Raw genomic sequence first — 15,898 nt, 5'->3', positions numbered from 1 at the left:
AAAGTACTGTACTGTACAGTACATACACAAAGTACTGTACTGTACACACACAAAGTACTGTACTGTACAGTACACACACAATGTAATGTACTGCATTGCACTGTACTGTACTGCACTGTACTCTACTGTACTGTACCTTACCATACTGTACTGCACTGTACCTTACTGTACTGCACTGTACTCTACCGTACCACACTGTCCTGTACCATACCGTACTGTACTGTACCATACTGTGCTGTACTGTACTGTACCATACTGTACCTTACTGTACTGCACTGTACTGTACCATACCGTACCATACTTTACTGTACTGTACTGTATTGTACCGTACTGTATTGTGCTGTACTGCACTGCACTGTGCTGTACAGTACTGCACTGCACTGCACTGTACTGTACAGTACTGCACTGCACTGCACTGTACTGTACTGTACCATACTATACTGTACTGCATTGTATTGTACTGCATTGTACTGTACTGCATTGTATTGTACTGTACCATATTGGGACAAATTAGTTTGTTTAAATTTACTAAAAAATATTTCTCTATTTACAGTTATTATGGCGTGTGTGTCAACGAGGGCCAAGTGCACGCCTTAACTGAGGTGAGTGTGTGTGTTTATTTTTTTACCTAGATTGGCCCACTCGAACACATGTCACTGACCCACATTGGGGCCTGGGGGGGGGTGGTATATAATAATAATAATAATAATAATAATAATAATAATAATAATAATAATAATACAAATTAATAAAAATAAATAAAAAATACAATAAAACTTAAAAAAAAAATAATTAAGAACCATAAACAAATACCTGTACAAAAATAAAATAAAAAGATAGTGAGAAACGATAAACAGTACAGTGTATGTGTTGTGTTGTCAAAGTAAGAGAAACAATTGAGACCCTGCAATTGTGTGTAAATGTGGCAGAAAATCAGATGAGCAACCTGCGACTTGGTCACAATTTCTATGATGCCAATACCCTGTATGGCAGCAGGGTCTAACATTAGACAATACAGTTAACCCTCACTTTACGCGGTCCCACATTCCGCGTTTCCACGTTTACGCGGTGCCCTGCCGGAACCCAGGATGCTCACATTCCGCGGTGCGTGTTCCCCTTTACACGGAGAGCGGCTGGCGAGCCGCGCCATTTTTGGATCCAAACCTCCCGCCATCCGCCATGTTGTGTAAGCGGCGCGAACATGGTGCGCACAAGGTCGCCCAGTCATCAAAACATTACCAGTTCTTCACCCGCCACCCACCACAGCCGGCCCAAGTCAGTGATAGTGATAATTATGGTGAGGATATGGACTTATATGGACTTTGGGGAGTTTGACAAAGAGGCCCTGCAAGCCTCTGTGGTGGATAGTGATACAATTGATACAAGTGACACAGGTGAGGGCCAATAATCTGCCCTCTGCCTCGGAACCAACCGCCCATCCCCGTGTGCCCAGCCATTTTTCTACTAATGTAAGTGTTAAAAAACCTAATATTATTGATATTTCTCTTAATTATTAATTGTGTGTGCATACCATCATAAAGTTAAGATAATATTTTTACTACAACATAGTTGTGTGTCGTCAAAAAGTGGAGTTTGGGGATCGGCCCGGACTCCATTTCAATTAATCCCATATGTTATGTTATTCACTTTACGCGTTTCTCACTTTACGCGGGACCCTCCGGGTTACATTAACCGCGTAAAGTGAGGGTTAACTGTACTACATTATGCTTCTAATAACTTCCCAAGTGTGTGTGTGTAAAATGTTTCTATTTTTTGTCATCTAACACTTCCCTGTCACTGCCTACACTAGCCTTGCACTAACTACTGTACACTTTATAATACAGAGTATCAGGTTTAGGTGTCCTTAGAAAAATATGTGGAGCGATAAATAGATTAACACATGAATATATAAAAAGATTAACACATGAATATATAAAAAGATTAACACATGAATATATAAAAAGATTAACACATGAATATATAAAAAGATTAACACATGAATATATGAATAGATTAACACATGAATATATAAATAGATTAACACATGAATATATAAAAAGATTAACACATGAATATATAAATAGATTAACACATGAATATATAAAAAGATTAACACATGAATATATAAAAAGATTAACACATGAATATATAAAAAGATTAACACATGAATATATAAAAAGATTAACACATGAATATATAAAAAGATTAACACATGAATATATAAAAAGATTAACACATGAATATATAAAAAGATTAACACATGAATATATAAATAGATTAACACATGAATATATGAATAGATTAACACATGAATATATAAAAAGATTAACACATGAATATATAAAAAGATTAACACATGAATATATAAATAGATTAACACATGAATATATGAATAGATTAACACACGAATATATAAAAAGATTAACACATGAATATATAAAAAGATTGACACATGAATATATAAATAGATTAACACATGAATATATGAATAGATTAACAGGTATATTCTGTTTTGTAAGTAAATGGTTGTAGGTAATGTACTTTGTATGTTTCAGTATATCATAGGTAATGTACTTTGTATGTTTCAGTATATCATAGGTAATGTACTGTGTATGTTTCAGTATATCATAGGTAATGTACTGTGTATGTTTCAGTATATCATAGGTAATGTACTGTGTATGTTTCAGTATATCATAGGTAATGTACTGTGTATGTTTCAGTATATCATAGGTAATGTACTGTGTATGTTTCAGTATATCATAGGTAATGTACTGTGTATGTTTCAGTATATCATAGGTAATGTACTTTGTATGTTTCAGTATATCATAGGTAATGTACTGTGTATGTTTCAGTATATCATAGGTAATGTACTGTGTATGTTTCAGTATATCATAGGTAATGTACTGTGTATGTGTCAGTATATCATAGGTAATGTACTGTGTATGTTTCAGTATATCATAGGTAATGTACTGTGTATGTTTCAGTATATCATAGGTAATGTACTTTGTATGTTTCAGTATATCATAGGTAATGTACTGTGTATGTTTCAGTATATCATAGGTAATGTACTGTGTATGTTTCAGTATATCATAGGTAATGTACTTTGTATGTTTCAGTATATCATAGGTAATGTACTGTGTATGTTTCAGTATATCATAGGTAATGTACTGTGTATGTTTCAGTATATCATAGGTAATGTACTTTGTATGTTTCAGTATATCATAGGTAATGTACTGTGTATGTTTCAGTATATCATAGGTAATGTACTTTGTATGTTTCAGTATATCATAGGTAATGTACTGTGTATGTTTCAGTATATCATAGGTAATGTACTGTGTATGTTTCAGTATATCATAGGTAATGTACTGTGTATGTTTCAGTATATCATAGGTAATGTACTGTGTATGTTTCAGTATATCATAGGTAATGTACTGTGTATGTTCAGTATATCATAGGTAATGTACTGTGTATGTTTCAGTATATCATAGGTAATGTACTGTGTATGTTTCAGTATATCATAGGTAATGTACTGTGTATGTTTCAGTATATCATAGGTAATGTACTGTGTATGTTTCAGTATATCATAGGTAATGTACTGTGTATGTTTCAGTATATCATAGGTAATGTACTTGTATGTTCAGTATATCATAGGTAATGTACTGTGTTTCAGTATATCATAGGTAATGTACAGTGGGGTATGCTATAACGAACGTAATTGGTTCCAGAACCTCGTTCGTTATAGCATTCTTTCGTTATAGGGTTAATCCGTTCCAGGCCCCCAAATACAACCGCTTAACACTGAAAAAATTCTGTGGAAAATGTAAAAAATACGGTACTTTATCTTACCTTAGTGTTATTCAGCATGCAGGTACCCCTAAACACTGGCACAGCACTATCACTTCCACTGGGAGTCTTGGCTTTAAGGTCCTCAAACAATTGTTTAGCCTTCTCACAAATTATAGCTTCACTAATGTTACCACCTGCCATTTCTTTCTCCTTTATCCACACTAAGAGTAAATTTTCCTTCTCTTCAACCACATTACACCTTGCTTTGCTAAGTCTAAAGATTCCCTTAGCCACTTGCACAGTTTTTAACTCCTCTTTATTCTTCAAAATCGTACATATAGTCGATTTAGCCATCCCATACATCACTAAGTTTCGCAATGCTTCTTCCATTCTCACGTTTCTTTATAATTTCTTTCTTAGTTTCAAGGGTTATTAGCTTTCTCACTCTCTTTGGACGATTCATTGTTACAATTGTATACTTGTATAACAAAATAGTTATACAAATAACGCGAATTTCCACATCAAAAGACGAAATTTCAACAATGAGTGGTGCACTGGCTACACAATGAGACAAAGATGGCGCCTGACGCTCTTGTTGTGGGTCGCGGTACAACAATATTCATGCGCCAGGCGAAATAGTCCCGTATTCATCCTCGTTCGTTGTAGGAGTTGCGTTCGTTATAGCATTCTCAATTTTATAGGTAAAACCGTTCGTTATAGGAATATTCGTAGTAGGATCAGTTCGTTATAGCATACCACACTGTACAAGTACAGTACAGTAATCCTGTGTTTTTCACGGGAATTACGTTCCTATAACCCCCGCGAACAGCCAAAACCGCAAATACTCTTTTAGGAATCACTGTACCTGTGGCCACCAAACAGCTCAGGTAGGTCATGCACTTAACCACGCCATGCTCTCCACTCACGGCCCAGTGGTCACACTGATGACTAATGCACTGCCACGCCATTTACTAACATAATTATTTGAAACTAATCATATTGTAGTATAATAATGGAAAAACGTAAACACAGTTATATACAAAAAAAATTATTTACAAGTAACTAAAAACAATTATATTTCGCTGAGGTCGGCAACACCCGCATTGCCAGCCTCTCCCTGCTGTCCCGGCGTCTGCACACCCTCACACAGTCACGCCAGCCAGCACAGTCCTCTTCCACTCACATTCCTCCACTTGAAGACTTGTATTCTGACAAAAGACACAAATGAATTGTCAGTCTTCACCACATCTCGAGCCATAGCTCTTACGACTGCTGAGCTTGTCAAATAAAACTGTTTTTTCCATTAAGGTCATCACTATTCTTGATCTCTTGGTCACTTTAGAGTCTTTGCTAGTAATATTTGCCTTTGATGAGGCTGGCTTACATCCCGGAGCCATGTGGAATGCATGTGGGAGGACAAACAGAAGAGGTAATTGCAGTAGCGTTCACAGTACGGTAGGCACATCTGGACTGAGGCTTCTCGGAGCAGCAGGTGTCTGAGGCGGGAAAGGGTGGCGTCTGTTTGCTGCACCGCATAGGGGAATATCGAAAATGGCGCAAAATTTAAATTTTTGTTTTTAAAGGATATATATATATATATATATATATATATATATATATATATATATATATATATATATATATATATATATATATATATATATATATATATATATATATATATATATGCATATATATATATATGCATATACAGTTAACCCTCACTTTACGCGGTCCCGCATTCCGCGTTTCCACGTTTACGCGGTGCCTTGCCAGAACCTAACGTGCTCACATTACGCGGTACGTGAACCCCATTACGCGGAGAGTGTCCGGCGCGACGCTATTTTTAGATTCGCCCCACCCGCCCGCCTGCCTGCCTGTGCTCCTCGCCTCTCCCTCCTCCTCCCTCCGCTTGGGCAAGCCGCGCGGTAAGGTTGCGCAGTGTGTGTCTTTGTTGCGTTATCACTGACGTCATATGACGTATCGGACTGTGATTGGCCATGCATCCCTACCCCCCTCTGCTGCTAGCTGTAATTGGCTTAAAGTATTATGACGTGTCCACCCGGGGGAGGGAGGGAGGGAGGAAAGACGACGCTTGACCTAGCCGCGGCAGTTTCATCCCTCAAGGCCACACCGTGTAAACGTGCATCCATTGTTCCGTAAAATGGCTTCCGCCGGACCACCACCCCCAGAGAGAAACCTTTCCTTACCTGGACCCAGCGGCACTAAGCCAAAGAAGACACGACGTTCCTTAAGCTACGAGGTGAAGTATACCATCATCCAAGAGTTGGAGAAAGGAACAAGGCAGGTTGATTTGGCGCGCCAGCATGGTGTGAATGAATCTACGATTCGAACAATAAAGAAGGATGCAGCCAAGATAAAGGAGCACATGAAGATCACAAAGTCTACAGGTGCTTCTATGATCAAGTATTTTCACAACCAGGTGCTTCTCAAGACAGAAAAATTACTTGTGAGGTACTTGGTGCGTCAGGCGCGACGGAACATGGCGGTCGACACGCGCTCTGTTAAGGACTACGCACGTGAACTGTACATGGCAGTGGCACGAAAGATGGGAATTACAGAGCCCAAACCCTTTAATGCTTCCTCTGGGTGGTTACAGAGGTTTAAGATCCGGAACAAGATCACCAATATAAACATTGGTGGTGAAGAAGCGAGTGCTGACCGTGCTGCGGCTCGGGAATTTCCTCCGTTTTTACGTGAGATTATGGAGGAAGGACAGTACAGTGACGACCAGGTGTTTAACATGGACGAATCTGGTCTTCTCTGGAAAAAGCTACCTTCCAAGTCCTTCGTTGTAAAGAATGCCAGCAGGATTCGGGGCCGGAAGATGCAGAAGGAACGCATCACCGTCCTGTTTACCACCAAAGCCTCCGGTACCTGTAAGCTCAAGTTATCGGTGATCCACACAGCACGCAAGCCGCACGCCTACAAAACCATGGACATGACCAAGCTAAATGTCCATTGGCTGACCGCACGTAAGGCGTGGATGTTCTCTGCACTGTCCCTCTCCTGGTTTGATGACTGTTTTGTTCCCGATGTAAAGAAATTCTGTGAGCGACAGAATGTGCCATTCAATATTTTGTTGCTGCTGGACAACGCACCAGGACACTCGCCCCTACTGTTAGATCGTCACCCCAACGTAAAAGTGGTCTTCCTTCCTCCCAACACTACGTCTATATTACAGCCCATGGACCAAGAGTTAATCTGTAATGTAAAAGCTGCATTCTCAACAAAAAAATTCAAACTCCTGAACGACTACACCAACACCAGGGAAGAGTTGCGTAACCTGAGTGACACCACCACCGATAGCAAGAGCGAAGAAGATGAGGATCAACAGTTGGCACAGCAAAAAATACTGTTCAAACAATTCTGGAGAGTATTTAACATCAAGAAAGCTGTGGACTTCTTGGTGGAGTCATGGGATCAGCTGTCTATTGCTACAATTCGTCACGCATGGAGACATGTGTTGCATGGAATACCAGGTGAGAGGAGGAGTCAATCTGTGACTGGTGAGGTTCAGAATGTTGCAGTAGCAGTGGACCTTGCCAGAGAAGCTGCGCAGACTGTTACAGTTCCAGGCTTCTCCGAGACCACCAACGACGACATCCTGGAGGTGATCAGAGATCCTGAAGTGACTGCCGATGAGATGTTGGAAGAAGATCACGTCAGTGAAGAGGAGGAAGAAGGTGCGTCATTCTCCGAAGAACACAGTTTAAGTCATAGTGATATTAAGGGTGCCATGGAGTGTGCAGAGAAAATGAAGTCCTTCCTTTCCCGCGACGATGACCGCTATGAAGTCTTCCATACCCGGCTGGTGCAGGCTTTGGAGCCGTACATCACGGTGTATCACGACAACATAAACACCAGCCGTCAAAAAAGCATAACCGAGTTCTTCGCCCGCAACCCACCACAGCCAGCCCAAGCCAGTGATAGTGACAGTGAAGATGACTTTGAGGGATTTGTCAGGGAAGCCCTGACAACTGTAAGTGACAGTGATGGTGCTTCACCTAGTAATGGTGATTCACCTGAGGGCCAGTAATCTGCTCTCTGCCTCGGAACCAGCCTCCATCCCCGTATGCCGACCCATCTCTTCAACTACCGTAAGTGTTCCACCTAAGTTTTAGTTTTTCTAACCTAACCTTTAGTTTTCCTATGTTAACCTTTATTTTTCCTAACCTAACCTCTTCTATATTACTTGTTTTTTCATACCATCATAAAGTTAAGATAAAATTTTTACTACAACATAGTTGTGTGTCGTCAAAAAGTGGAGTTTGGGGGTCGGCCCGGACTCCATTTCAATTAATCCCATATGTTATGTTATTCACTTTACGCGGGACCCTCCGGGTTACATTAACCGCGTAAAGTGAGGGTTAACTGTACTGTGTATGTTTCAGTATATCATAGGTAATGTACTTTGTATTTTTCATTATATCATAGGTAATATACTTTGTATGTTTCAGTATATCATAGGTAATGTACTGTGTATGTTTCAGTATATCAATGGAGGGTCTTTGGATTCTCTGATTGGTGACCAGACTGTGTTCCTGCCCTGGGTGACTCGCGTCTCCCTGGCCTTGGACGTAGCGCGGGGCATGGCTTATCTACACTCTCAAGGGGTGTTTCACAGAGACCTCACTTCCAAGGTGCAGTAATGTACAGTAAACACTAACCTGCTTTAATAATTCATGCAACACCATCTTTCGTAGTTAAGTGTAATAGGTATTAATGAAATTGTTTCTGCATTGTACTTGAAAAAAAAAAAAAGAATATTGTAAGTATATTGGAATATTTGTCAAAATGGTAAGAAAAAGCAAGAAGTTTGCATTAAAGTTTAATGCCGAGTAGTATTGTACAGTACTTGAAAAACCAGAAAATACTTATTATAAAAAATTGCCAATAGGTCTTTGGACAAAATTTGAAGTACAGGTGCTCCTCTACTTATTAACGAGTTACATTCCTGAGGCTTGTTTGTAAGTCCAACTTTACTCTTGTAGATATATATATATATATATATATATATATATATATATATATATATATATATATATATATATATATATATATATATATATATATATATATATATATATATATATATATATATATATATATTAGTACTTATTGTGTTCATATTGAAGGAAATTGGTGACGTAAAGATTAATCCCCTGCCGTAGCTTATTCCACTTGAAGATTAACCCCAGTTTATTAACCGCTCTGATATATAACCTAACCCAACATATTGTAACCTTTCTTAACCTAACTTAACCTAATCCCCTCTTCTGGTAATGTTAGGTTGTTTAATCTTAAGATGAAATAAGCTGGGGTGGCTAAGTTTCAGAGGAAACAAGTTGGTGTGGCTAATTTTCAGATGAAATAAAATCAGATGGCTGATCTTAAGATGAATTAAGCTGTGGTATGTAATGTTCAAGTGGTCTCAATTAATTCATATTACAGGTAATTTCTTGGACGTAAAAAACATAATTAAGTTCGGGTATTGGTGTTTACAGAATGTATTGATCAAGCACACACATGAGGCTGGTGAACACAAACTTACGGCTGTGATTGCAGATTTTGGTCTTGCTGCACCCATACCACATGAGAGGTAAGTGTGCGTGTTGGTTGTGTCTTATCAATAACACATACAACTCTCAAGTGAAAGTAGGGTCCATAGGCATGCTGCCTGTTAGGGCCAGTGTGGATACAGCACACTCGGTACACAAGGAGGCAGCATGGCTGGTACTGTGGTCAACTGCCTTCACGTCCCCAATTTGTAAACTTGAGGGTGCCTGGGATTGGACCACCAACCTGGAACAGGAGGCGAGTGCTGTATCTATTTGACCACCACACTCCTTACATTTATATCTCACTAACAACACTTATGACTCATATCTTATTAACAACACTTATGACTCATATCTTATTAACAACACTTATGACTCATATCTTATTAACAACACTTATGACTCATATCTTATTAACAACACTTATGACTCATATCTTATTAACAACACTTATGACTCATATCTTATTAACAACACTTATGACTCATATCTTATTAACAACACTTATGACTCATATCTTATTAACAACACTTATGACTCATTATTAATCATATCTTATTAACAACACTTATGACTTACTCATTATTAATGCCCATATATCTTATTACTTATCAACACTTCATGACTCATATCTTATTAACAACACTTATGACTCATATCTTTAAAACAAATCATATCTTATTAACAACTTATGACTTCATGACTCATATCTTATTAACAACACTTATGACTCATTATTAATGCCCATATCTTATTAACAACACTTATGACTCATATCTTATTAACAACACTTATGACTCATATCTTATTAACAACACTTATGACTCATATCTTATTAACAACACTTATGACTCATATCTTATTAACAACACTTATGACTCATATCTTATTAACAACACTTATGACTCATTATTAATGCCCATATCTTATTAACAACACTTATGACTCATTATTAATGCCCATATCTTATTAACAACACTTATGACTCATATCTTATTAACAACACTTATGACTCATTATTAATGCCCATATCTTATTAACAACACTTATGACTCATATCTTATTAACAACACTTATGACTCATATCTTATTAACAACACATATGACTCATTATTAATGCCCATATCTTATTAACAACACTTATGACTCATATCTTATTAACAACACTTATGACTCATATCTTATTAACAACACTTATGACTCATATCTTATTAACAACACTTATGACTAATATCTTATTAACAACACTTATGACTCATATCTTATTAACAACACTTATGACTCATTATTAATGCCCATATCTTATTAACAACACTTATGACTCATATCTTATTAACAACACTTATGACTCATATCTTATTAACAACACTTATGACTCATATCTTATTAACAACACTTATGACTCATTATTAATGCCCATATCTTATTAACAACACTTATGATTCATATCTTATTAACAACACTTATGACTCATTATTAATGCCCATATCTTATAACAACACTTATGACTCATATCTTATTAACAACACTTATGACTCATATCTTATTAACAACACATATGACTCATTAACAACACTTATGACTCATTAACAACACTTATATCTCACAAACAACACTTATGACTCATTATTAACACTTATGACTCATTATTAACACTTATGACTCATTATTAATACTTATGACTCATTATTAATACTTATGTCTCATTATTAACCCTTATGACTCATTATTAACACTTATGACTCATTATTAACACTTATGACTTATTATTAATACTTATGACTCATTATTAACACTTATGACTCATTATTAATACTTATGACTCATTATTAATACTTATGTCTCATTATTAACCCTTATGACTCATTATTAACACTTATGACTCATTATTAACACTTATGACTCATTATAAACACTTATGACTCATTATTAACACTTATAACTCATTATTAATACTTATGTCTCATTATTAACCCTTATGATGCATTATTAATTCTTATGACGCATTATTAACACTTATGACTCATTATTAACACTTATGTCTCATTATTAATACTTATGTCTCATTATTAACACTTATTACTTATTATCAACACTTATGACTCATTATTAACACTTATGACTCATTATTAACACTTATGACTCATTATTAATACTTATGTCTCATTATTAACACTTATGACTCATTATTAACACTTATGACCTATTATCAACTTTTTTTGACTCATTATTAACACTTATGACTCATTATTAACACTTATGACTCATTATTAACACTTATGTCTCATTATTAATACTTATGTCTCATTATTAACACTTATTACTCATTATCAACACTTATGACTCATTATTAACACTTATGACTCATTATTAACACTTATGACTCATTATTAACACTTGTCTCATTATTAACACTTATGACTCATTATCAACACTTATGACTCATTATCAACACTTATGACTCATTATTAACACTTATGTCTCATTATTAATACTTATGTCTCATTATTAACACTTATTACTCATTATTAACACTTATGACTCATTATTAACACTTATGACTCATTATTAATACTTATGTCTCATTATTAATACTTATGTCTCATTATTAACACTTATGACTCATTATTAACACTTATGACCTATTATCAACACTTATGACTCATTATTAACACTTATGACTCATTATTAACACTTATGACTCATTATTAACACTTATAACTCATTATTAACACTTATGACTCATTATTAACACTTATGACCTATTATTAACACTTGTGACTCATTATTAACACTTATGATTCATTATTAACACTTATGACTCATTATTAACACTTATGACTCATTATTAACACTTATGACTCATTATTAACACTTATGACTCATTATTAACACTTATGACTCATTATTAACACTTATGACTCATTATTAACACTTATGACTCATTATTAACACTTATGACTCATTATTAACACTTATGACTCATTATTAACACTTATTACTTATTATCAACACTTATGACTCATTATTAACACTTATGACTCATTATTAACACTTATGACCTATTATCAACACTTATGACTCATTATTAACACTTATGACTCATTATTAACACTTATGACTCATTATTAACACTTATGACTCATTATTAACACTTATTACTTATTATCAACACTTATGACTCATTATTAACACTTATGACTCATTATTAACACTTATGACCTATTATCAACACTTATGACTCATTATTAACACTTATGACTCATTATTAACACTTATAACTCATTATTAACATTTATGACTCATTATTAACACTTATGACCTATTATCAACACTTATGACTCATTATTAACACTTATGACTCATTATTAACACTTATGACTCATTATTAACACTTATGACTCATTATTAACACTTATGACTCATTATTAACACTTATGACTCATTATTAACACTTATGACTCATTATTAACACTTATGACTCATTATTAACACTTATTACTTATTATCAACACATGACTCAATATTAACACTTATGACTCATTATTAATACTTATGACCTATTATTAACACTTATGACTCATTATCAACACTTATGACTCATTATTAACACTTATGACTCATTATTAACACTTATATCTCATAAACAAGCTCTACATTCAGGGTGCTGCCAGTCCACCCAACTGTGAATGAGTCTCTAACTTTACTCACATAGGCAGGTAATTTTTTATTAGCAAAGGAAGCAGTTACCCTACCATGGCAGATAAGAGAACACTTGGAAGTTCTACATATAATGCCCAGTTTCCACTCGGTAAAAGTGGGTTGGCATTAGGAAGAGCATCCAACTGTAAAACTTCCTTAAAATTTGTTTGTTAGCAAGAAAAACATTATGCCAGGAAGTAATCTCCGCTAACCCACTTTAGTGCGGAAAATGGCTGCAAGACAACCTGTGCTTGAGGCATGTGGACAGAAACATCTGAAGTACTGTACTGTTTAAGTTGTCACTAAACAACTCAAGGTGAACATTATGACTTCACACACAGAGTAAGTGTCTCTGATGTAGTTTTTTGTTCATCCATCAACATTCATGTTGACAGTTAATAGTGACTGTGTACAGCCACATACAATGTTGACAGTTAATACTGACTGTGTACAGCCACATAAAATGTTAACAGTTAATACTGACTGTGTACTGCCACATAAAATGTTGACAGTTAATACTGACTGTATACTGCCACATAAAATGTTGACAGTTAATACTGACTGTGTACTGCCACATAAAATGTTGACAGTTACTCCTGATTGTATACTGCCACATAAAAAGGTCAGTGGTCAGGTTTGTGTGTGGTAAGTGTACTTATAGAATCAAGGTCACACACATTTCCAATGTTCCTCAGAAGTGGATGTTGATGGTAGTTGGTGGTACACCTGAGGCTTTGTTGCAGTACTGTGCTTTACATTGCCTAACCTAACCATTTTTCCAGTAATGGATTACTATGGTGTGACATACACACATGCTAACACTACTTTGCTGTCACTTGGAATCAAGTATGACGACCATCCAGCAATGCTACAATGGTATGAGGTTTTAAGGATGTCATCTTCGTTAGTGAGTACTGAGGTGACTCGAGAGGCTGATACGGGACCGGCAGGGTTGTCCACAGATGCTGCATGTGGGGGGGGGGAGGTTACATCTTGTGCTGGAGGAGCGGCAGCAGCATCTTTCTGGCACAGCGAAATCTTTAGCACATGAAGGAATTACAATAAGCTGTACAGTAGGCCCTTCAAATTCGCGACTAACATTTGCTGACCATTGGGAAGGAGGGGTGGGGTCCATTTTTACATGTGTACAAAGAAATGTATATTCCCTTTATATGTTTGCCCTAAGAACAAATATTTCTGTTACCTGTATTGTATATATATATGTGTGTGTGTGCATGTCTAAAACACACACACACACACACATATATACAATACAAGTAAAGGAAATCACTGTCTCAAGAACAAATGGCTCCCTGTCCCTGCTGTGAAAATTCCTACAAATTTAAAACTACTCGCAGACATTCTTGGGTACATCCAGGGTGTCATCTGCGAATAGTAGCGAATTATCTGGGCATACTGTACTTCTATCCTCTTCGCAACCTCCTTAAAAAGGTGATAATAGAGGAGCTCATAGTGGCATGATCTGGGGAGTACTGAGTCAGGTTCTAGGTGGTACACACTAAATTATCAGAAAGACATTAAAGGCAGCCAAAATTTAATTCTAATACAATATTTGAAATTTTACTCTGTCAAAATATCAGTTTGGTACAGTATTTAAACATAAAAGTTTTATAGCTGACTTAGGTTGAGGTTAATGCGTCTACGTCAGGTGGGGTCTCCTTACTGGATGGCTCCCGAGGTCATCCGGGGCGACTGGTATGACCATCGAGTGGATGTCTTCAGCTTTGGCATCATCGTGTGTGAAATGATTGCCAGGTACATCATTTTTATCTCTTAAATACTGTACTGTACTGACCATAACTAGCTCTTTCTTGCCCAACACTACATTTATTACACATATTTGGCAGAAGTACAGGCTTCCATTGTGACTAAGTCCCAGGTTGCTGATCTGTCTTTCTGCCTCATTTACACACAATTGCAGGGTCTCAATTGTCTCTCTTACTAATGACAACACAACATATATAACCTTTCTCACTCTTGATCTGTTTTATTCTTTCTATTCTTTTATTTTCCTATGAGATCAGTTGACAATAATATTAAAACAGGGCTTTCTAGGATGGGTCCCACTGGGCAGGATGGTTGTGGACCCCAGGGCCAACCTGATCATCATCAAACTACTGGGGCATCAACTGACGTCACAGCGGTTGCTGGAGTATCGGCCTTTTTCACACTTAATTTTTCCAACATTCGCGGCCTGAGATCCAATTTTCCTTCTGTGGAGCACCATCTATTAACCTCTTCCTCTGTCCTTTTACTACTATCTGAACTTCAACTGACAAAAGCAGCTTCACCCAAACCTTTTCAAGTCTCCAACTACAACCTTTATACCTCTCTCCATTCTAAGGGAAGTGTATGCTCCTACTGCTACACATGTACACCTATAGCTCGACTCACGGATTTTGAATCTTCTCTTTATGATGTCATCTGGCTCAAAATATCTCTACCTATGTGACTATTTTTCTTTGTTTCCTATACTGTTCTCCCAACTCTACCAACTATTTCGAACTCTTTGACTATCTCACTTCTTGCCACGAGTCGTTGCTATCCACACACCCCAACACCGAGATCCTCTATCTAGGGGATTTCAATGTACATCACAGAGAGTGGCTTGGCTCTGCAAGGGATGACCCAGTTGGAGCTGAGGCACTCTCTTTTTCCCTACTTAATGATCTGGAACAAATAATTAAACACCCTACACGTGTTCCTGATCAACACGATCAACTTACAAACATTCTTGATCTTTGTTTTACCTCTAACCCCTCACATTATTCATACTCAATTTCTGCCCCCTTAGGATCTTCTGATCA

General features: G+C 36.6%; 1 protein-coding gene across 1 annotated transcript; it reads left to right on the top strand.

Annotated features, from left to right (window-relative positions):
- Positions 1-514: 514 nt before the first annotated feature.
- Positions 515-9,440, top strand: LOC121859063 (dual specificity testis-specific protein kinase 2-like; the record flags this gene model as incomplete). Its single annotated transcript, XM_042355727.1, has 3 exons — positions 515-602; positions 8,301-8,450; positions 9,315-9,440. Coding segments are annotated over 3 exons (337 nt in total), but the record flags the coding sequence as incomplete, so codon positions are not given.
- Positions 9,441-15,898: the final 6,458 nt, after the last annotated feature.

The sequence above is a fragment of the Homarus americanus genome, unplaced genomic scaffold (genome assembly GCF_018991925.1).
Source record: "Homarus americanus isolate GMGI-L3 unplaced genomic scaffold, GMGI_Hamer_2.0 scaffold17633, whole genome shotgun sequence".
Taxonomy (NCBI): domain Eukaryota; kingdom Metazoa; phylum Arthropoda; class Malacostraca; order Decapoda; family Nephropidae; genus Homarus; species Homarus americanus.
This window is presented reverse-complemented; position numbering and strand designations above follow the sequence as displayed.